The sequence below is a fragment of the Hyalella azteca genome, unplaced genomic scaffold (assembly GCF_000764305.2).
Source record: "Hyalella azteca isolate HAZT.00-mixed unplaced genomic scaffold, Hazt_2.0.2 contig8261, whole genome shotgun sequence".
Lineage (NCBI taxonomy): Eukaryota > Metazoa > Arthropoda > Malacostraca > Amphipoda > Hyalellidae > Hyalella > Hyalella azteca.
The window spans coordinates 27013-51678 of record NW_025938359.1 but is presented as its reverse complement, the minus strand read 5'-3'; the positions used below and the strand labels follow the sequence as shown (position 1 = coordinate 51678).

The following is a 24666-nucleotide window of genomic DNA, read 5'->3' as shown; positions in this document are numbered from 1 at the left end:
AACTTCCAAGTACGTAAATCAAATGTTGACGACTAACTTGCGACAACCATGATTTGTCACGCTCTTAACATTTCGTGCTCTTCAGTACTATTAAGACGTCATTGCCGTCTTTTTGATACCCACTTTGAATTTGACAAGCTCACTTAAACAACAATCTTGCCCAGTGCAAAGGACTAGATTAAGCTATGAAAAATAGATGTTCAGACTTGAAATGCATAGCGCCATTTTGAACCCGTTGGAAGTCTAATAACTATTTCGTCAGTTTGGAAAATGTCCGGTCGAAGGACCTGTTATTAGATCTCCTGTTGACAAGTCACGAAAAGTACAGAATCGGCGACAGGCCATTCTGTAGCCTATTCTTCAACGCCGACCTATTCTTCAGGCCTATTCTTCAACGCCGACATCACTATGCTATGCTATCATTCTCATAAACTCATTCTTTTCCCCTTAATGTCAGGTTTGTAATGTAAACCATCGAGACCTCATCTTATTCATGTAGTGCGAGAAAACCGCATTAATAGAATAGGCCTTTCAATTTCCAGATCTCAATAATAAAAGTACTGAGCAACATTATTATCAAGGGAAAAAACTTTACTAATATAAAATGGCATTTAATAATTAGCAATGTCCTTAGTTCAATTTCTGCTTAGAGAAAAAAAAATAGACGACGAGTGAATGTCTAATACTGCTAATTTAAATAATACCATCAGTGCATGACTGCGGTTTACCATGCGTTGCTCTGAAATCATACCCGTTATGTATTGCTCGGAGACTAATATTGTTCATCATCTTCCGTTATTGCGGAATACACGGCAACATCTTGCTCAATTCGCTGTTTTCTGGATAAATTCTTATTGCATCATGGGACGTTACGGGAAGCAGTCGTGAATTGCCGTTCGCTTTGTTCAGATTTCCCTGCTGTTAAGGTAAGCGTTTGATAGATGACCCTTCGGCTTTTACGCTGTTCACTAGTTACTCAAGTTTTTAAATTACTATTTGTCACTGATATTTAGTTTTTCTTGAAACTAAATATGGTAATGGGCGGCATTGGCTAACTCGGTAAGTCAACCATTTAGGTAGGCTACTCTTCTGGCCACTGGTAAGACTGGGCTGGTGAGTGGTGACACTGTCAGTCTAGCACGTGTCACGGCGTCAATTTGACAAAAAAGTAGATATGTTTCAAGCTGGTAGCCTAGTAACTTAGTAAGACTAGAAACAGGTGAAATTAAGTTAATTAGGTAACCACAAGTCCACAACACCAAAACACAAGTAGGTTTTAACTACTTTTAAGACAGTTAAGTAGGTATGTCTAGGTACTGTGCACAGTGACTGCACCAAAAAATTTTTTCTTATGATTTTAATGAAAATTATGCAGCTGAAAAGACAAAAAAATTTAGAAAATTATATAAATATAAGTAGAATACATTCAATACAAATAAAAGTAAAATGGCTATTCATTGTTCCAATAATAAATTAGCTATGTTGCCAAAATCAATAAATTTTTGGCATTTTTTGGGGAAAAACTACCATTTATAGGTTTCCTATGAGCCAATTTCAAAGATTTTAGTACCATTAGAAAGCTCTTGTTGTAGGCTATCTAGGGCCTATTGAGTTGAAGGCGGCTGAGTCAGCCGCCTTTTTTTTTTTAAAAAGTTCCAGGCAACTAGAAACAGGTTTGCGGGTCATCAGAAATCAGCCTGGGCAATTGGTATGAACGTTACATCAGGCAACACAGTGAAGATCCCAAGATTGTTCATTGTGTGCGACTGTGCGTGACTCACGGATAAGCAAGATGAATCTACTGAAAGAAGAGCACACATTGTGCTTGGTAGAAGTTACAAGTTTGCTACTGAGTCCCAGTGTGGAATTCTGTATAGGTAATATATTCTCATGTCAATATAAGAAAACGTATCAAAATACCAACCCTACCACCGCATTACACCACCTTTCACTGCAATGAAAATTGACAAACTGAGCTCATTTGAAACAGCTCTGCTTCCGAAATCGCGCGTGGTTTGAAATCCAATCCCGTGTTGCCAATGACTAATCAAGTTAACTAGTCGTTTATCTGTAGGCTAGCGGACACATTTTTGCAATGAATATGTTCTAAAATAAAAAAAATCACATCCAGCTTCGTAAAAAATTCTCACGATTGGACAACACCCACAAAGTTTTCGATTTCACACAAAATTATGAGATAAACTTTGGCTCTTTCACTGCGTACATTCACATGGTGTTTTCTGTTTACTTCTCGCAAGGCGGTCACACACTTATGTTTTGGTTGTGTCTAGTTTGATTTCACAATAAATAGACTTGATTCACATTCCATTAGGAGATTTAAATGATTAAAAGTTTTTTTTAAATTATAAAAACCTATTTACACGTTCCAGATTTGAATTTTTTACCCTATTATGTTGAACTTATCTTGATAAATTCACTTCAAATTCTGAATGATTTCGTCTGCCATCCCGCGTTTTCGAACGTTTTGTGTCTTTTAGAAAATTTTCGTTGTTTAAATTTGCAGTAAGTCAGAAAATACCAGAAAAATACCAGATTTAGGCATATATACCAGATCTAAAATATTCATACCAGACACCTTTTGAAAATACCAGATTTGTGAAATCTGGTATAGAAATATAGGTACCATCTGGCAATGCTGGTTCAGCGTTACTTGAAATCATCTACAGACAATGTTGCCATTCCATTCAGATGAAAACTGTGTCTAAATCAGAACTGTGTCGGATGGCTCCGCGGCCCGCGCCGAGTGCTGCGCGGCGTGGAATCGATGACTGTGATTTGCACGAACGTCTGCGCGAAAAAATATAATTAGATTGATTTATGCGATAAATTTCCCCGTTTATATAAATCTTCCTGAGTGTGGATCCTATCCCTTTCCAGAATTCCAGCTGTGATTGATTGATAAGATTGTGATTTTAGCCTCTTTCAGCTTTCCAGCTGTGATTGGTTAATGGAATTGTAATGTTATTTTGCTTTCTAGCTGTGATTGGTTGATGGGAATGCTTTCAAGCTGTGATTGGTTGTGTCCATAAGCCCCGCCCCCAAATATGGTATATGTGCTACAGTACTGGTTAACTTAACTAAATACTTTACTTAAACTCAATCATTATGAACAAAGGGCCTGGAAAATTTTCAGAAAATCTATTAAATAAAATAAAAATAAAAAATATCTATCAAACAACATCCAAATTATTCTATAACAAACCTGATGTACTATACAATTGAAAGTTTGTCCACTTATGATCCATCTTTACATTTATATTCAGTAACATGGCAGAGCACTGTATCAAAAGAAAGCTTTTCACCTTGGGTGGAAAGCTTTTTCATAAGTGAACTTCCATTCTTAGAATTCCAGCCTGATCTAGGGCCTATTGAGTTGAAGGCGGCTGACCAGCCTGAGTCCAGTATGGAATTCCAGAGGGGTAATATATTAACTGGTAGGGTAAATGCAGGATATTCCAACGCATTAAGGACGTAACAAGAAATGAATGGCTATAAAAATATCACCGTATGTGCAACTCTAGTTCTGATTGCTTTACGTCACTCTCAAAACACCACAGTCCAGAGTGGAAATCTAAGATTAGAGGTTCACTTAAAAAAAAGCATTCCGCCTTGAAAAAAAAGTTCCAGGCAACTAGAAACAGGTTTGCGGGTCATCAGAAATCGGCCTGGGCAATTGGTATGAACGTTACGTCAGGCAACACAGTGAAGATCCCAAGATTGTTCATTGTGTGCGTCACTCACAGATAAGCAAGATGAATCTACTGAAAGAAGAGCACACATTGTGCTTGGTAGAAGTTACAAGGTTGCTACTGACACAAGTAGAGACTCGTCACTCACAGACATCACAGTCACCAATGAGCTAGGGAGATCTTGGGAAGGCTGCATAAGCGTTGCGCCCGGCATGATGCTGGGCGCAATTGTTTGAAATTCCAGAGGGGTAATATATTAACTGGTAAACATAGCAAATCAGAAAGCAGGACCCAAAAATCTGGAACGTCCAGCACACTTCCACTTTCAGTCCATCACATAGTGACAAAAGAGAACGTCTTTTTATTTTGGGGTCAACAAAGGTTTTCTGAACGAGAGTTAAGCCTATGTTCTTTCGCAAAAATTTTTGAACGTTAATTTTTAATGGCGATAGTCTTATCAACAACATTAAATAAAATAGATAATCTTATCACTTTCAACATTTTATCAGACCAAGAACAATTCTGATTACTGACATATGGAGGGCTGACGCACGTCAACTAATCTTCATCGAATGCGGCTTGAGAGAGGTTTAACACCTAGATACTCACCCGACCAGAGCACGATGTGCACTGAGACTGAATTGCTTACGCCCATGTACACACCATTAGCAGAGCTGCAGCTAGCCCTGCGGACAAGACATGCTGCACACGTACACATTCGCTTGCACGTACACGTTCGCTGTGCACGTACATGTTAGCCAGGTTTGAACTTCAAGTTTTGAAGGCTTTAGAATCAGTTAATTCTGAACATTTCTGAACAAGATTTACGACCTGCTTCTCTGAACGACAGAAAAATAACACAATTTCTCGCTCCAAGATCCAATGGAAAAAATTATCTGATAGAAAATTTCTTACCCTTCACGATGAGCTAAGAATTTTGGTGTTTTTCATAACTGTTATCGATAATTTTACAAAAACATAAACATTTTTTAGGTAAGAATTGTTTGCCTTAGGAGTCTGAGCCAGCACATTTTTGATTCTCTTGCTGTCTTGTAGCGTGGCAGTGAAGCTTCTGCATGATCTGCATAGAGACGCAAACAGTTTTAAAAAATGTCGTTTCAGAATTTTATTCACGGATTAATTTGAACGTTATATACATTGATTCAGCATAGAAACATACTCCAACTTCCAAGAATAGCTTAGGTATTCATTTAAGCATTACGGTATCTATAATATTGTCTATCCAAAAATATGCTGTTGAGCAAATTCGTTTTTTCAGCATATTATATAATGATAATGGGTTAACAGATTCATTACACACGGTCATCATAATTATCATATATTTACCATAATTTTTTATGCACAATTCTCATCATTTCTTTGTTCACAAACGCTCTATTTTTATCGTAATTGCTCATCCTTCATTGTTCACACGTTCTGCAGTGCCCCTAATTAACACATTCCCCGTTATTCCTTTACTCTCACATTCTCTGTTCCCTGACACACGGTCCAAGCTATTCCCTTACTCACATATTCTCCATTATGCCTTCAATCAAATATTCTCTCTTATTCCTTTACCCGCATATTCTCTGTTATGCCTTTAATAGAATATTCTCTGTTATTCCATTACCCGGATATTCTCTGTTATACCTTTAATCACATATTCTTTTGGTCTTTTCATAAATATTTTGCACTTATTCCTGTTGATTTCATTACTATACTAAATCTGGCTGCCTATTATACTAGTACTATACTATATTATCTGGCCGCCTATATACTTTTACATAGCAGGTCATATTTATTTAAATTTAAATGAATGACGTTAATTTGGCAGTCCAATTCATTTGTTCATAAGAATACGGTGGATACTCCATAATCGAAGAAAAATGGCACCAATGGTTGCGCGCATGCACATGAGGGCCTTGGAGAAAGTTTTTATATGTTGAGAACATGTAATGTCATTTGAGAATGTATTAAAAATAAAAGGCGATTAAAAAGTTTCAGTTATAGTCCACCCTCAACCAGCCTTGTATAGCTGACTGGAAGGCAGGTAGCAATGTTGCTGCCACGATGTTGGCACTCAGGGAGTTCCATATTCTGATGGCCGAGGTGGACGTCAGTCCTGCTGCGTGGGACCTGTAACTTCTGTTGGTGCCCCTTGTTGCGTGTGTGACTGATTGGCACAATCCTGAAGGAGGTTGGACAGCGACTAGGCAATGCAGCATTTTGTACAGCTTGCATGCTTTGTCTGCCGTTCTCCTTAGATTAAGCTTTTCCAGCTCAAGTCTGGCTACTATCTCAGTGGCACTGGATGTGGGGCTAAAGTCTCCCACGGTTCTGCGGGCAGCTCTGCATTGTACCATCTCAGGGGAAGTTTTCCTTTAGTTAATTGCCAAATGGGAAAATTAGGGTTGTTGTTCTGGTATTCATTGTAATGGAGATGGAATGGAATGATATATTTATATTAAATTAGTTGAAATTGCGTTCATCTTTTTGCGCCTGCAATAATATTGCAATGTCAGGGTCAGAGCAGACGCACCCTCACGTTTGGTCAGTGGTATTGGTTTACAGCTTGGACAGTTTTTGAAATTAATTTTTTAAGGCTTTTCAGAGCAGGCCTACCATGCATAATAAAAGCGGTCTTGATAAAATTTAAAACAAATCTGGATTTCATACGCACATATGCACTGAAAGGATTTCATAATATATGGTCTAGATCAAGTTTGGCAAGTATTAGATTAAATGATGTTTAATCGATGGAAGTTGCACATACATCTCAGACAAATTTACAGCCGGACTTGCAGCCTGTGTCTATATTCAGTAAGCATTGAATATCTGATGAAACTTCGTACACATATTCATTAGGACCTAATGGTGATGTTTAGCTCCTGAAAATTTTCCAGATTTTGCCTTTGTTTGTGAGTTTTTTTAGTCTCATTCCTGATTTAAACAGCAATACGTTCTTAAATTTGCAGTGAGCACAAAATTTCTTCTAAAATACCGAACAGATGAACAGATTTGAACAAAACTTTGATCGTATATGAATACCTAACCTCCTAACAATGATGTTTAGCTTGTGATAGTTTTTTATTCTGCCTTTGTTTGCGAGTTATACGGCTTTACATATACGGCTCATGGCCAATGCAAGGTTGAAAATCGGCCTGAGAAATGCCGGGGATTTCTTGATATATCTATATAACTTACAAATGAAGGTGAAATCAAAAAATTTTTTACACGCTAAACATCACCGTTGGGAGGTCAAGTTTCTATAATCAAATCTGTCCAGTAGTTTAGAGGAAATGTCATGCTCACTGCAAATTTTGGCACATGTTGTCATATAACTTACGGATGAAGGTGAAATTCAAAATATTTTCACAAGTTGAACATGACCGTTAGGTCCTATAAACCTATAAAATCCCTGAATTCTGACGCTGTGTGTGACTAAATTTGGCATATTAGGAGACTAATTCCCACAGCGCTTCAAACTCTAATAATTTGTAATTCCGGCGCTCTGTGTTGGAATTCTGACACGGTGACACCCTGTGTACCGGTATGCTGTATCGGAATACGACACAGCTGGGAACAAGCTTAATTAGAAAATATTAATTTTTTAATGAAGCTTTCAATTAAGAAAATTTTAATTTTTGGACACAGCTCGGAATGAGCTGTGTGTGTCCAATTCCAAACTGTTGGAATTAGTTTTTATGTGTCTAAAACCGTTGCTTAACATAATCATCTATTAATTTATTTACCACTTGAAATTAGCAAGTACAAGTATACTTAAAGGATTCCTAATATATTCACAGACTTATTCAAAAGTCTCAAACCAAAATATTCTCTCTACACAAACAGTTTATCACCATTTGGTAGAGCAAAGTCAACTATCAACTTTGCCATGTTTTTCAATATTCCCACTGGGTGACGTGCACTGTCTCTCTTTGGATCTTAACATTTTCCCGCCAGACGGCCCAGACCTAATGTTTTGGCAATAGTATGGCGTGCAATAGTATGATGTCACTATTTCAACCATCAATGAACACATGGAACTAAGACAAAGCTTAATGTAAAGGAAAAAAGTTGAGAAGTGTCGGAATTACCCACGATGTTGGAATATACCACGTTTACCCTAAACATAGCAAATCATAAAGCATGACCTAAAAATCTGGAAAGTCTAAAAGAAGACCTAGCAACAAACAAAGAAGGTACCTAACTTAAACTTAACTTAACTTGAACAAAGAAGGTACCTAGCAGGGATACCAAGAAATGATACCGTACATCAATATAGTCATGTGAAAAAATTAAAGATATAAATTCTTCTATATTACAAATTTATTAGTAGGGTAAACTCACCATATTCCGACACTATGGGTAATTCTGACACTTCTCAACTTTTTCATTTATATTAAGCTTTGTCTTAGTTCCACGCATGCGTTGATGGTCTACCACACTTGGGATGATGCATGTTTTTGGGGAATTTTCCCCCTGCATATTGAGTTTTATAAAGCTATAGGTTCGCACAGTTGGCGCAATGTAATCAAATTTGTTTCTCTTCGCACATGTGTTTGCGCAATCCCGGCCATCAGTTCTATGCCGCAAAAGAGCAGTTTGTGGAGGAACAGACGTAATACTCAGTACAGTATGCCTTTAATTATCCTTCAATAATATATGATTTTTCTTGATATGGAAATTTGGTGAATGAGAAATCTAGAACTTTATTTAGAAGAAATTTTCTCCAAAGTCATATGGCAATGCTGAACATGCTCTGTTTGCATTTTGTATGTATAATAGCCACAGTTTAGGATTGTCGTACGTTCCGTATCTGACAAGCGGAAGAGTCAGAAGTAACCCGACATGTCTTACATTTTATTATTGTTGGTTTGACTCGCGTAGTTCATATAAACTTTGATGACCATCGAAATATAACATTTTAATAGGGATTTTATTTTTTAACTTTTATTTTTTAACTTTTTATGTTTATTAAACTACAAGTAATGATCTTTATTTATTTGTAGCCATGTTGAAATGTTTTTTTTTTTTGTGAAGCCCGCTTCTAGATCATTATTGTTTTTATATACATCCTTGTATTGTTAGGGATGCTCGCTGCTTCCATCAGATCTTAAAATGTAAATGTTTATTAGATACAGATTTGTATGAATAATGCCATTCAATATCATAAGGTACATTAAATTGAGGATGGAACATGGGAATGGCAGTGATTAATTTATCTGAAGCAACCTCTACAAAATTAGCGTCAAACAAGTAAATGGATGTCATGTAAACGCAGTCAACCGGAACTCGAACACCACAGCAGAGAGTAATTTATGCAGCTAATGAATTTTGCCAACTTTGCTGGACAACGAGAGATTATTGAATTTTAGAAAAAAGGCGGGATAATTCAATGAAGGGTGGTGGCAGAACTGTAATCTTGATACTCTATTGCAATTTGTGCTACGATAACCTACGTAATAGTTGTCATATTATAGTTATAATTTTGCACATTCAAAGTATACATGACATAACATAGCGCACCCGGATTTGTAAACCATAATTGCGCAAATGAAGCAAAAAAATAAAAATAAATAGCAGACCATTGACTTATCTTGCTAATATATATATATATATTCATATTTTGTATCACTTAGTTTAATTATGCTCTGTAATTATGCTGTATTGACCTAATTTGTATAGTCCATTTTTGCGCATTGTTATTAGGTATTGATCGTGTCTATTTTGCCAGCCGGGAGGATGTTGGGAAAGTAGTCCTTACGTTGACATACAGGTTCGTACCCTACTTGCGGCAACCACTCAATCATTAGAAGGCACCAATGGCACATATCAAGTGATGTGGCCTTCTTCAGTTCTGTGATTAATGTTTGCTTGAATTATGATCTATGAAAGAATCTTCATATCCAACCACAGGACAATGCAGATAGAAGTTTGTGTGTACGATGTGTGATAGACTGATAGCGTTGTCACGCGTCCATATTTAAACTTTTTTGCCTTGTTGGAGTATGGCGCATGGTGAATTATTTTTACCAGCATAGTATGGCGCAGCGCGCAGGTTTGTTAAAAGACAATTTAAATTCCCGCGCACCTGGCACATCTTACTGACCATGGATGGTTGAGATAGTGATGTCATACTATTGCGCGCAATATTTCCGCAAAACACTAGGTCTGGCAGGAAAAAGTTAAGATCCGCAGAGCGAAACTCCACGTCACCCAGTGAGAACATTGATGAAACACAAGTGAAACTTGATAGTTGACCTTGCTCTACCAAATAGTGATAAACTGTTTGTTTAGAAAGAATATAATGGGTTGAGACTTTTAAAATAAGTCTGTAAATATATTAGGAATCCTTTAAGTATACTTGTATTTACTGATTTTAAGTGGTAAATAAATTAATAGATGATTAATATAAGAGACGGTTTAGACACATAAAAACTAATTCTGACACAGCTCAGAATGAGACACACACAGCTCGTTCCAAGCTGTGTCGTATTCAAACACAGCTTACACAGGCTGTTAGAATTCTAACACAGGGTGTCGGAATTATGAATTATAATTTTGAAGCGCTGTCGGGATTAGTCTCACAATATGCCGCATTTAGTCACGCATGTGTCGGTATACAGCGATTTTGTAGATTTGAATTCTGAAGACTTAGATGAATATGGCAACAGTTTGTAATGTTTCATTATTGCTGGCGCATAGTGTGGTGTTTTGAGAGTGACGTAAACCAATCAGAACTGGAGTTGCGCATACTGTGATCTATTTATAGCCATTTTTTTCTTGATACGTCCTTTAGGTGTTGGAATATGGTGTGTTTACCCTAACTGACATTCAAAAGAATGGTTTAATAACTTTCGTAAATGTTAGCGCATGCATGCAGAATTAATTGTGTGCAACAGCCAAGGTGGCAAGAGTCTAATGATGGTTAGTGTTTACTTGTTAGTTCTCATTACATAATTAGTGTGTGAGGTAGCTACAGCGCATTAACTGCAGATAAAGCTCCCAAATGTAGAGACGATAATTGAGTGAAAACTTTACGTGATACACTGTGAGCCTTCTAAAGTTTTAATAATGAAGAAACCACAAGGTTCACAGAATCTAAAGGTTTGAATGTTAAATTGTCAAGTACGGTACTCCATTCTAATCAGTCAACTGAGTCATGAAGGCAATGCTTGACTGAGTCAAGTGTCATGTTTGTTGTGCATTGCCTTTTCTTTGAGAAGTTTCTCTGATTACTGATGAGTTTATCCTCAATTTGAAAGCTGATGTAGAGAATAGGTGCAATAAATGTTTTTCATATTCAATTTGAAACCATTATGTTAAACCTAACCTGTGAGGATTCTAGATTGTCTCTCCTGCTATGGTGAGCGCCAGTTTACCAAGGCATTCAGGTAGCCAGGATGTTAGGCAGACCAAGAACCTGGTATACAAAGGAAGAGGAGGGCTTCAGAGTACTGTTAATAATGGCTGAATACACTCTGCATGCTTGAAATGTTTTAAAAATAAGTTTTATTTCAAGGGTCTTGAATTGCCCCGTTCTCAGGAGTAATTTGGGATGCTTTTCTTTTGCATCTAACACCTCACAAATGGCATATGGAGAGATGCCAGAGATGCCCTCACAAAGAGATGCCAGAGATGCCCTTTTTTCAGAGATGCCATACAATAGCCCTCACAAAGACCTTTAAAATGAGCTCAAACTTATTCATGAAATGTTTAATGGTAGCAAATTATAAATGAAAAATGCTCAAAATCATCCCTTGTTAGCCCGTTTGACGGAATGAAATATTTTTATGAAATACTGGTATACAACAAAAAAATGAGAATTTATTTTTATGTAGGTACTGATGTCACTGGCCAATTAAGATGTACCGAACTGTAATTAAGATGTACCATGGTACCTAATATTTACACTTTTTATTTGCAATTAAATTGTTACTGTTATTATAATCTGATGAGAATGGAAACAAGGGGATGCTCTGAACATGCTTCTTTAATTAGAAGTTGATTTTCAACATTACTTCAGCCTTAACTGATTCTTAATTTGATGTTGTAGATAAAGAGTGTAAAAAATGATAGTGATAAATTTGAATTTTGCAAATATTTAGACCTAATTTTCTAATTTAATACAATTTGAATTTTACAGATTTCCTTGGGGGACCAATGAAATCTCTGATATTATGTTGAAAGCAAGATGACAAGGAGTTCATACCAAACTCACAATATTGTTCTAAAAGTGCTGAAAGTACTTGCAGGAAATTTTAAATAACTCTAGTCATTCATGAATATGCATTACCTTCTGCCAGGAATTCTCCAATGCACAGAAAATTGTGTACATACATATGATTATTTGATCAAGTTATGGTATGTTGGTCTTGTGGCTTAGTTTGAATTTGTTTAGGATTTTATTTGAAAGCCAAGGAAGGCCAAGTTAATCTTCAGACTAATAAGAGACTTTTAAAATAACAACAAATTTCCCAACCAAAATAGTGTGAGCTGAAATAACTTTCTCCAAAAATTTACACTGAGCTCAATCAGCTCATGTATTTATACTCATTGAGATTCTGAGCAAATGTCTAACTGCCCATATGGGATAGAAAAGAAGGGAACAGTTCATCAAGTTCCATATCTGAATCAAAAAGTTATTAAATCATTAACAGCTTTTTGTCTTGCAGTTCTTCTTCAATCCAACTTCTGACTTGGATCACCAAAAACCAAATCGCGCGATGGGAAAGAAGAGCAAAAACTTTGACAAAGGAAAGAAAAGAAGAAGAGATGACTCTGATGATGACGATCTTGATGACCTAGAAGGCATTCCTCAGGCATCCACTCAAAATGTGGAGGTAAGTGAATGTGAAGGTGTGTACATCAGAGTCTTGGCAGACAGCAAGGTGAGGCATGACACCCGTGGAGTATGCCAGGTCATCACCTCAAACATGCCAATTGGTTGTCTTAAATACCTGAGTTTAAATTATTACAGTTCAATGTTGGATGGTGATTTATGATCACTATGGCAGATGGCCAATGATGGATTTGGACTGAAATGCACTACAACCAATATGGACAGAAATGCGCTGCAATCAATATTAACCACAACTATTACCCATGAATGCAAATGATGGATATCAATTGATGATTGTGGATATATCAATCTATTTGGTGTCAAAATAAATTGATTGTGGTTAGATTTACAAGTACAAATGAATGCAAATTTCAGTTTAATATTGTGTATTCAATGTCTATATAATGGTATTATGTAAGGTTGGGTTGATTAAAGATATTATGCTGCACATATGAAACGGGTTTCAATGTATAAGCAGCTGCCAAATGGCATGGTGCCACTAACTGCCTGTATAAAGACCTCAGTGCACAGACCACAAAAGTAAGTATGGTAGGTAGGTATATGTTAACAGTATAAATGTTAATCTGGAAGAATTTTGACACTTATTTGTTGCCTAAGGTTACTAACGATGAGGATACATTGATTTAAGAACTATTTCTATAATTAATACTTTTCACAAAATAAAATCAATTTTTTCTAAATTTTATCCCACTTATAACAATTTCACTGTTTGTTTTGTCTTACAAATGGCGAATTACAATTCCTTTATAATTAACTTGAATTGAACAAAACTCACAAAAGATCTTGCATTTCTTACAAGAAGTCATTGAGGCTAGTACTATTTGTACTGTATAATGAAGGCGATTTTATAGTTCATTTTTGTTTACATCAGGAGCGAAGCCTGGTTGACATCCCAAAGGATGAATTTGGTGCACAAGATTTTCGTAGCATCATGGAATTAAGGGATGACCACAACAGTCGCCCGCTGTGGGTAGCACCAAACGGTCATATTTTCCTGGAAGCTTTCTCGCCTGTCTACAAACATGCCAAAGACTTTCTCATCACGATTGCAGAGCCTGTGTGTCGTCCTGAGCACATTCATGAATATAAACTGACAGCATACTCTCTGTATGCGGCGGTGAGTGTTGGCCTCCAAACTAACGACATAGTTGACTACCTCAAACGTCTCAGTAAGACCACTCTGCCCTCAGGCATATGCGACTTCATTGAGGCGTGCACCCTGTCTTATGGTAAAGTGAAGCTGGTACTAAAACGTAACAGATATTACGTTGAAAGCGACTTTCCAGATGTTATTCAGACCCTCATTAAAAACGCGGCCATACAGGAGTGCATGTTGCGTCCCGATGAGGGTTTGGTGTCCACTGAGAAGCAGAAGGTTTCATCCATCGTGTTCACGAGTCACCAGGGGCAGATGGCCGGTGAGACGCAGGATACTACGACCCTTGACCAAAACGGTGAGCCTAAGGATGATCTCGTACCTGAAGACATTGCTAGCTTCTATGATAAGATCGATAAAGCTGATGATGAAGAAGAGGAAGACAAAGATCTGAAAACTTTATCGTTTGAAATCACTCAAGATAAGATTGAACTGTTGCAGAAGACTTGCATTGGGTTAGATTATCCTCTTTTGGCCGAATACGACTTTAAGAATGACACTGTGAATGACGACATCAAGATTGATCTAAAGCCTAGTGCTGTGCTACGACCTTACCAGGAGAAGTCGCTCAGAAAGATGTTCGGGAACGGCCGAGCGCGGTCAGGTATTATTGTCTTGCCCTGCGGTGCTGGCAAGAGTTTGGTTGGTGTCACTGCCTGCTGCACTGTCAACAAAAAGGCTTTGGTGCTATGTAATTCTGGCGTGTCAGTTGAGCAATGGAAGCAGCAATTCAAGATGTGGTCCACTGCTACGGATGATATGATTTGTCGGTTCACTTCAGATGCTAAAGATAAGCCCTACAATGCCGGCATTCTCGTCACGACATATGCCATGATTTCACATCAACAAAAGCGCGCGTACGAAGCTGAGCAAACAATGCAATGGCTCAAAGAGCAGGAGTGGGGCATCATGGTGTTGGATGAGGTGCACACCATCCCGGCCAAAATGTTCAGGCGAGTGCTCACTATCGTACAGGCCCATTGTAAGCTCGGCCTCACAGCCACGCTTGTCAGAGAAGATGACAAGATCGCCGACCTCAACTTCTTGATAGGTCCCAAGCTGTATGAGGCCAACTGGCTCGAGCTGCAGAAGGAAGGCTTCATTGCAAAGGTTCAGTGCGCTGAAGTGTGGTGTCCGATGACTCCTGAATTCTACAAGGAATATCTCACTGGCAAAGTTTCTGATCAAAAAATCAAGCTTCTTTGTGCAATGAATCCCAATAAATTCCGAACCTGTCAGTTCTTGATAAAATATCACGAACAACGATGTGATAAAATCATTGTTTTTATCGATGAAGTTTTTGCATTGAGGCATTATGCCATGGCCATGAATAAGCCTTTCATCTGCGGTAAAACCAGCCAAAAGGAGAGAATGATGATCATTCAAAACTTCAAGTTGAACCCTAAAGTCAACACAATATTCTTTAGTCGTGTTGCTGACACGTCTTTTGACATTCCGGAAGCGAACGTGCTTATAGAAATTTCATCACAAGGAGGATCTCGACGTCAGGAGGCCCAGAGACTGGGTCGCATTTTGCGTGCCAAGAAAAGCGCCGTCGCTGAGAATTTCAACGCCTTCTTCTACGCACTGCTGTCGCAGGACACCAGAGAGATGGGCTACTCACGCAAGCGTCAGAGCTTCCTCATCAACCAAGGCTATGCTTACCAAGTCATCACTCCCAACAAACTCACGGGCTATGACAAGGAAGAGCTTTTGTATTCTTCTAAAGAGGACAAACTCGGTCTACTAGAGAGTATCTTGGCTGCAGCTGAAAGCGACCTGTACGAAGAAGGCGTCACTGAATTGGGAGGAAAACCAGCTCCCTCAGGAGGCGGCGCTGCGTTCCAGCGTCGCCCTGGCAGCATGGCGAGCGTGTCGGGTGGCGATGACGCCATCTACGCCGAGCGTCGCAAACACGTCCCCAACAAGGAACACAAGCATGCGCTCTTCAAGAAGTTCAGAAGCTAGAAGTGCGGTCATTAACGAAAAATGAATGTATCACTCGATATTACGTTGTTACTACAATCATTTCTGCCATGAAAATAGTATTTCCTTAGGAGTAACGAAGCAATTTATTGTTGAAGAAATAATATGCATGAAAATGTTCTACTTCATTGACATTTTAGAATGCGCGCATTCCAATTAATTTTTGTGTTTTTTGATGTAATTTAAATTCCAGCTTGCAGTAGTTTACCTCATCGAGACCACGCTATTGAAAATGCGCGCATCTTTCTTGCTCTCCTGATTGAGACTTTGTGAACTTATGAGTTTATTTTTAGTAGATTTGCTCGCTATCGATATAAAGATTTGAGGTTATTCTAAAAATGTTCAATCACAATGAACAGAAACGAGCATAAAATTTTTTGATGCGGATGTGTCGTCTTATTGATGCAAATGTTGTTCACTATTGTAAAATACCCACGAACCGGCGGCATATTGTTTAATTGCATCAACTGTTCACACCGCCAACATGCATGCCGATTACAAAAATTGATATATTTTTACGCTATGGGATGAGCATCCTGTTCGACATCTGTTACTTGAATTCCTTGTAAGACCAAGCCGTGTGCCACCTTTTGTATATCTTCTGGGAACTGAGGCCCTTTATTCCTAGCAACTATTTACTCTATACGAAAAAATAAATACTCTTGAAACCAATAGTTATTTATTTTTCAAATTTTGGTGGATATTTTGATGGCCGAAATTGATGTCCAAGTCGAGGAACGGAGTGGAATGGACTCGTCAAATAATGTTTACAATGATAATATCGCTTACACGTGGGGTGGCGGTGAATCATGTCTAGGTGGCAGAGCTGGGCAGCGCTACTTTGAAATGTAGCGGCCGCGGTACATGCTCTAAATGTAGCGGGCGCTACCGCTACAATTGCTTAAATGTAGCGCCACTACCGCTACTGAAAATGTAGCGGCCGCTACATTAAGCGTGGTACTGCCCACCTCTGGTAACAACTAACATGTTGACACTAGTAACAGGCTGAGGTTGACGACATTACACCGAAATATCTCGTACAGTTTTATTCTGTAATTTATATTATGTATGTATCATGATGCTTCTTAAATAACATTTGATACTATTAAGTACCGCTACATGTAGCGCGCTACTGCCCACCTCTGCTAGTAGGAAGCAGCCTTGGTAAGAGTAGTTATGGCCAAGGCTGACATAACCAGAGTAGGTTGTTTCGCGACGGAAAAGAGATAAAACTTGAGCCGGAACCTTCGTAGTGATCTCGCTGCTCGACAGCTGTAGCGGCAAAACCTCGTATCGCTACTTAATTATGTAGCGGGCGCTAACGCTACCGCTACAATTGCTTAAATGTAGCGCCGCTACCGCTACTAAAAATGTAGCGGCCGCTACATGTAGCGGCCGCTACATGTAGCGCGCTACTGCCCACCTCTGCTAGGAGGAAGTAGCCTTGGTAAGAGTGGTTATGGCCAAGGCTGACATAACCAGAGTAGGTTGTTTCGCGACGGAAAAGAGATAAAACTTGAGCCGGAACCTTTGTAGTGGTCTCGCTGCTCGACTACGTCTCCAGATAAGGCAAGGGGGCGGAGAGACGGAGGTACCGTCCACTTGGACTTGAAATGACAGGTTAGGTGCGACGTTCTAAGCGAGAACGGCAGACAGCTCCATACTTGTCCGAGTCTGGAAATGGAGCGTGGCTGGTGATTGATGAATGCAATCAGTCGTGTAGAGACGCATAGTAATAGCGGTGTCAGCGTTCATTAGGGGCCAGTCATGGATTCTTGACGTATAATTCTCGCAGCCTTTTGGGCTATCAATCCGAAATTCGCTACTACAATCTCGTTATTTTCAGCCACCCGCGCAGCTCGCCGATTTTCACCAGAACCGTCACTGAAAGCAGGGTTCCAGCATACAACCCACTGTGGTCTTAGGCTTCACAAGTGAAACGTAAATAGTTCATAGTCGTACCATGTGATGAAACTGGCATAACTGCGAACATAATTATTAGCCGTATATAGGTGCATCTTTCTGGAGGAGGTGTGAAAAAATGCTGTGAAAGAGCCTAGGTAAAGGGAGCCACAGGTAAAAGGCGGAAGGAACTAATATAGGGGCGAATAATGGTACCGGCAGGAGCACCTTGGCAGTTCAGCCTGTAGTTGATGAATATAATATCCTAGAGTATAATTGCCTATCTGAGCGATTATTATAATCCCGTTGAGATTATTAGGTGTTGAGCTGTACTTTGTCGCATAGTTAATACCGTAAATATGACGAGACTCGTAAACCTTGGCCGATAGCTATCACAAATAAACTAAGATAAAATAATCATCATCGTAAGTCAGTTAATCATGGCCAGTTCTTACCTATAAAATGTTCCGATGATTTTACAATAGTTTTAAGCCTGACCTAAGATGTTCGCCGAAGACTGCCAGTAGCGTAAGTCAGAGCACCATCACGAGGACGTCGCGGAAGAAATAGGCTAACGGTTTCTTTATTCTATTCTTGAAGCTGAATGGTACCGTTTTACTCATGTATGTTCTCAATAATTGGACAAAGTTCGTTGTAAGGCTAAAAATGAGGTTGATGTTCAATTTACTTTTATTCTTCTCCTCAAATTAATTTTTTTTTGTTTGGCTATGCAAGGCTTGGACTAACAAGTAAACTATAAATTTTTATTGGACGAAAGTAAACTACTAGGTTTTCGGACAAATCGTATGGGAATTGTGTAATCATGGTTGAACATCCATGCGTGTAATCATAGTTGAACTATATAAAGTTGACCCATGTGAAGTTCTATCTCTCAGTTCAGCTTTCTTGTTACGTCACCGAGATCGAGAAACGTAAAAAATACCGTAATTCCCATGCCGAATTGGTTGACTCATGGTTGAACTATCAACCATGGGTTGACTGGTTTGATCGCATTCGGTTATTTCGGTGATTGGTGAATGCTCGTGACGTCACTGAGATCAGTGACGTCACAGGTAAACAACGAACTACATTCGCAAAAATGGGCTTCTGATGGGTCAAACTTATACTAATTCAACCATGCATGCGTGTAATCATGGTTGAACTATATATACTGGTTTAACCATCTGTGTAATGGCCTTATGGCCTAGCACCATATCGAACCTGGTGGAAGTCTAGTAGCTATTTCAAAGTTCAAACTATTGTCAGTCTTGATGAGATCCGGTTAAATGACACGATTTTAGATCTTCTGGGAACAAGTCACGAAAAGTTCAAGAATCGGCGACAGGCCACACCCATGGTTGGATTAATATGGTAATTCAACCATGGGCCACACCAGGACTACTCCTTAAAAGTCCTTATCACCGACATCACTATGTTATGTTATGTTATAATCCACTTCTGCGGAAAGTTTTCCGGCGTCGGGTCCTGTCAAGTGAGTGTCAACAGCTGTTTATTCGTCATCTTCATTCTCACGGAATGGGTGTGATATTTTTTGGTGCGAATAATTTCTATTCCTTCTATTTTGAGTGATTGATTGAAGAAAACATGAATAGTTTTTAGTTGATAAGTCGTAGACCACCATGGCTTATTTTCTTCAAAGTACCTATAATGAAAGATAATTTGTGAATCAGTTTTGACTTTCGAGTAGGTATTGAGCGTCAGTGTCACTTCACAATTGTGTCATTTGTGTCACTTGTGTGTACTATTTACTAATAGGATTTGTGTAGTAAGGCAGTTTTTCATTTATGCAGGTTTAATTGAAGACCAGAACATGCTTTTTATTAACAATAGAATTTAGGACTTGTTGATCCATAGCCATGCTGATGTGCAACCTTTGTCATCGTCCCTCTCCAAGTTGTTGGTAGGCAGTCTAGGCACTCACTAGGCAGTAGGCACTAGCCACTAGGCAGGTTGCTCATTGCCCCACCTTTGGGTCCTGGATGCTGGATGTAATGTTGCATGTCTTCCCTCTATCACCCGTTCAGCCCACCTTTGGGCCAGCTGATGCAAGATGATCTTTGATCATCTTTCTCAATAATTTGTCCAGCTGTCTGCCTGTCTCCTGAATATTGCAAGGGTGAACTCCCCTCTTCTGAGCACCTTTGAGAGGAAGTTAAAGTTGTTTTAAGAACAATTTTATGTTTTGATTTTGATTTGTAGCCTATCTACTCTACTTTTTGTATTTACTCTGTTTATTTTTCAAATTTTGTATTTCAAGTGTTGTAAGCTCTTCACCTACTCCACACTCAGGATGATGTATGTTTTCGGTGAATTTTCCCGCGCATTTTGACTCTTTTTAAGCCATTTGCTGCATACAATTGGCACAATGTAATCAAAATTGTTTCTCTTTATGCACTGTTACCGGGGGTTGTAAATACTATTTTTATAGCACAACCTTCCTGCGTTCATGATCTTTATTCTCATTTTTAATAATATATTGAGTGGACAGGTAGATCATTCATTTTACTTTGTGTTAGTTAATATTGTTCTTTTCTTATTTTCTTTACAGTATTACAGAATTACAGTATAAACAGAATTCAACCAGCAAGTGCAATAGTCTGATCAAGTGCTCATTCAATTTATCTGCACCATAGTATAGGCATCATCACCTGTCCATGTTCCTCTTTATTTGCTAATTCTNAAGTTCGTTGTAAGGCTAAAAATGAGGTTGATGTTCAATTTACTTTTATTCTTCTCCTCAAATTAATTTTTTTTGTTTGGCTATGCAAGGCTTGCACTATCAAGTAAACTATAAATTTTTATTGGACGAAAGTAAACTACTAGGTTTTCGGACAAATCGTATGGGAATTGTGTAATCATGGTTGAACATCCATGCGTGTAATCATAGTTGAACTATATAAAGTTGACCCATGTGAAGTTCTATCTCTCAGTTCAGCTTTCTTGTTACGTCACCGAGATCGAGAAACGTAAAAAATACCGTAATTCCCATGCCGAATTGGTTGACTCATGGTTGAACTATCAACCATGGGTTGACTGGTTTGATCGCATTCGGTTATTTCGGTGATTGGTGAATGCTCGTGACGTCACTGAGATCAGTGACGTCACAGGTAAACAACGAACTACATTCGCAAAAATGGGCTTCTGATGGGTCAAACTTATACTAATTCAACCATGCATGCGTGTAATCATGGTTGAACTATATATACTGGTTTAACCATCTGTGTAATGGCCTTATGGCCTAGCACCATATCGAACCTGGTGGAAGTCTAGTAGCTATTTCAAAGTTCAAACTATTGTCAGTCTTGATGAGATCCGGTTAAATGACACGATTTTAGATCTTCTGGAAACAAGTCACGAAAAGTTCAAGAATCGGCGACAGGCCACAACCATGGTTGAATTAATATATTAATTCAACCATGGGCCACGCCAGGACTACTCCTTATCACCGACATCACTATGTTATGTTATAATCCACTTCTGCGGAAAGTTTTCCGGCGTCGGGTCCTGTCAAGTGAGTGTCAACAGCTGTTTATTCGTCATCTTCATTCTCACGGAATGGGTGTGATATTTTTTGGTGCGAATAATTTCTATTCCTTCTATTTTGAGTGATTGATTGAAGAAAACATGAATAGTTTTTAGTTGATAAGTCGTAGACCACCATGGCTTATTTTCTTCAAAGTACCTATAATGAAAGATAATTTGTGAATCAGTTTTGACTTTCGAGTAGGTATTGAGCGTCAGTGTCACTTCACAATTGTGTCATTTGTGTCACTTGTGTGTACTATTTACTAATAGGATTTGTGTAGTAAGGCAGTTTTTCATTTATGCAGGTTTAATTGAAGACCAGAACATGCTTTTTATTAACAATAGAATTTAGGACTTGTTGATCCATAGCCATGCTGATGTGCAACCTTTGTCATCGTCCCTCTCCAAGTTGTTGGTAGGCAGTCTAGGCACTCACTAGGCAGTAGGCACTAGCCACTAGGCAGGTTGCTCATTGCCCCACCTTTGGGTCCTGGATGCTGGATGTAATGTTGCATGTCTTCCCTCTATCACCCGTTCAGCCCACCTTTGGGCCAGCTGATGCAAGATGATCTTTGATCATCTTTCTCAATAATTTGTCCAGCTGTCTGCCTGTCTCCTGAATATTGCAAGGGTGAACTCCCCTCTTCTGAGCACCTTTGAGAGGAAGTTAAAGTTGTTTTAAGAACAATTTTATGTTTTGATTTTGATTTGTATCTACTCTATTTTTTGTATTTACTCTGTTTATTTTTCAAATTTTGTATTTCAAGTGTTGTAAGCTCTTCACCTACTTGAGAATGAATATTGAATATTTAAAAGTATTCCAGTAAAATGTCACATGATAACATGCTTCTCAATCTCCCAGCACCAGCAAGAAATTTTGTTCAACCTATAAAAAAAATGAGAAAATTTTTAATAGCAAACAATATGTTGTTGTTGTTGACCCTCCCCGCCTCGCTTCATGGCGCGAGGTGGGGCCTAGACCCAGTTCTGGGGCCAGCCAAGTTGGTCGCCCCAGCGGGCCAGCAGCCCTGCAGCGTTTACGGGGTCTGACCAAAGGGAATAACGAAAGTCTCATTTACAACTGGACTACAACTGATACATTCATCGCTCACTGAAGATGGAAGGTGTTTGGATCTCAATTCTTATATAGGTCTCCGGGCCAGCATTTGTAGTCTTGAACAGAAACTTTCCATCTCGTTAGAGGAAAAAGTTGATATGTTATCGTAAGTATAACATTGCAAATCAGATGACATTCCTTCCCGGCATTGCAGGTTGCAGTGAACTTCCACCAGACGAGCAGCGTGCTGGGGGCGCTGGTGCCACGACTGGGTGACCCGTGTGGAGGAGTGCGGTGTGGTGCTGTGGGGTGTGTGGTGGCCGTGCTGCGGGTTGCCGCGCGCTACAACGCCGCACCACCACACCAGACCGAACAAACCTTGCAGCCGCTCACTGTAACATATCATTTCTGTTTAACAGTATTTTGTGCAACGCAGTCTACAAGTTCACTGAACTTAGTTTTGATTAAATCGAATACCGGCATTTGGGTTCTCAGTAGGGCGACTTGCTGGCTTGAGTGACCGACTGTTCTAAGATATCTTTCAGTGAATTATGGTTGAATATTTGTCATGAATTGCACGATATTTGTACAATACAATGGAAGGATTTGGCATGTAGGTACTACTGAATATAGTGTCAACATGAAGCGTTGCTTGCACTTCTACTGCCTGTGTCTGCCTACAGGACGTACAGAAGGCCATCAGCAGCAGCAGCGGCGCGCAGCACGAGGCGCTACTCAGGACCATCGCTCAGGTAAAGAGGATCCCTTCCATGGCGCCCCACCTATAGCACTCCACTTATGTCACCCTACTCATAGCGCCCATTCGTGGCAACGGCTCGCCAAGTAGATATATTCCATACTAGACTCAGTACAGTATACCTTTAATTATCTTTCAATAATATATGATTTTTCTTAATAGTACGGAAATTTGGTAAATGAGAAATCTATTCTAGAACTTTATTTTAGATGAAATTTTCTCCAAAGTCATATGGCAACACTAAACACCGTCTGTTTACATTTCGTATGTATAATAGCCGCATTTTAATAGCATTTTATTATTAATAATAAAATAATATTAATAATAGCATTTTATTATTGTTAGTTCGACTCGCGTAGTTGATATAAACTTTGATCTTTGATGACCAACGAAATATAACTTTTTAATAGGGAGACTTCATGTTTATTACAGCCCGACGCAAAAGGTTAGCCCCACCCCTTTAAAACATCATAACAGATCGAGTTTTGCCAGTTTGAACGTGCAAATGGTGGCAAACGATTTGTCTTGCGCTCTGCAATGTCTGTCTCTTATACACATCTAAATGGTTCTGGCGGGTCAGCGAGCCAGTGATGGTCGTGGTCCTGAAAAACTGACCTATCGCCCCCCTCTTTAGCTGCCACTTTTAGGATGAACAAATACAACAACAAAGTGGTGCATCAGCATGGCAATGGATATGGACCCGACCCAAATTATATAGAGAAATAATGGCAAGAAATGCTTAGCTGCCACAGGATTTTTTAAGACTGTTTTTCATCGTGATATTTTGACGGAGCTCCAATATTTTGACTGTGGCGTCAGTCAAGAATTTTTTCTTTGACTATAATATTGTGAAAGCTAACTGAAACGTGATTTAAAATTTTAAATTTGGCTTTATGGTGAATACATTGTATTTGTCTTTATACAATTGAAAAATATTAGTGAATTTTTCTGAACATTATTTGCATTTGATGGATGCTCCTATTTTTTCTTATACGGCAGTGACTCATTTTATTCACTTCAAAGAAGCCAAATTATTTTTCAATACATGTTACATATNCCGGGCTGTCCTCGGACCCGGGTTCTCCTCGACATCCCCCGCTAGTAGCAACAGAGACGCCGACCACACGTGGGGAGCCGCAGGCCGGCAGCACCAAAAAACATGGGCTTCGGGTCCCTCTTTCGGGGGATGGGGAGAGATTTGCTGTCGATTTGGGCCCGTATCCGGGCCGCGCTCCAACTGCAAGCAGGCCGACAGCATTTGGAAGCAGCAAACAATATCTGGTCTTTGATCAAACCTGCATAAATAATTACTCCTAATAGCAGCACTACTCTCCAATTATATTTCAAATGGGTGGGGCAGATTCCTGGCCTTTGTGAGAAAAGCTATTTAGGTGCAAACTGCAAACATTAGCATTATTTTGAGCTTCTCACCAGAAATGTAGACTTATAAAATTGAACTGTTGAATACCTGCAATTGCTTTTCTGTTTGCAACATTGGTAATTTGAATTGCTGTTTATAGCAGTAAAGCCTTGAGGCTAAACTAAAGGAAAATGTTGGTCAAAATAGATTGTCAACTGCCAATCAAATTCAAATAAAAGATTGATTACTTTTATTTAGAAGTTATGGTAATGAGGCTGCCACCATCTTCATTAAACATACGGTACTTTGGACTTGATATGAAATTT

General features: G+C 39.0%; 1 protein-coding gene across 1 annotated transcript; it reads left to right on the top strand.

The window, feature by feature from the left end:
• The first annotated feature begins 831 nt into the window (after positions 1–831).
• LOC108666253 (general transcription and DNA repair factor IIH helicase subunit XPB) lies at positions 832–16390 on the top strand. Its single transcript, XM_018153088.2, has 3 exons — positions 832–926; positions 12389–12556; positions 13448–16390. Exons 2-3 carry the CDS (start codon positions 12440–12442, stop codon positions 15698–15700), a joined length of 2370 nt encoding a protein of 789 aa, XP_018008577.1. The 5' UTR covers positions 832–926; positions 12389–12439; the 3' UTR covers positions 15701–16390.
• Positions 16391–24666: the final 8276 nt, after the last annotated feature.

Excerpts from the sequence above, each read along its gene's own strand:
- LOC108666253 (XM_018153088.2), top strand. The coding sequence starts at position 12,440 with ATGGGAAAGAAGAGCAAAAACTTTGACAAAGGAAAGAAAAGAAGAAGA. Across the intron at positions 12,557-13,447 it reads CATCCACTCAAAATGTGGAG|GAGCGAAGCCTGGTTGACAT; the intron begins GTAAGTGAATGT and ends TGTTTACATCAG.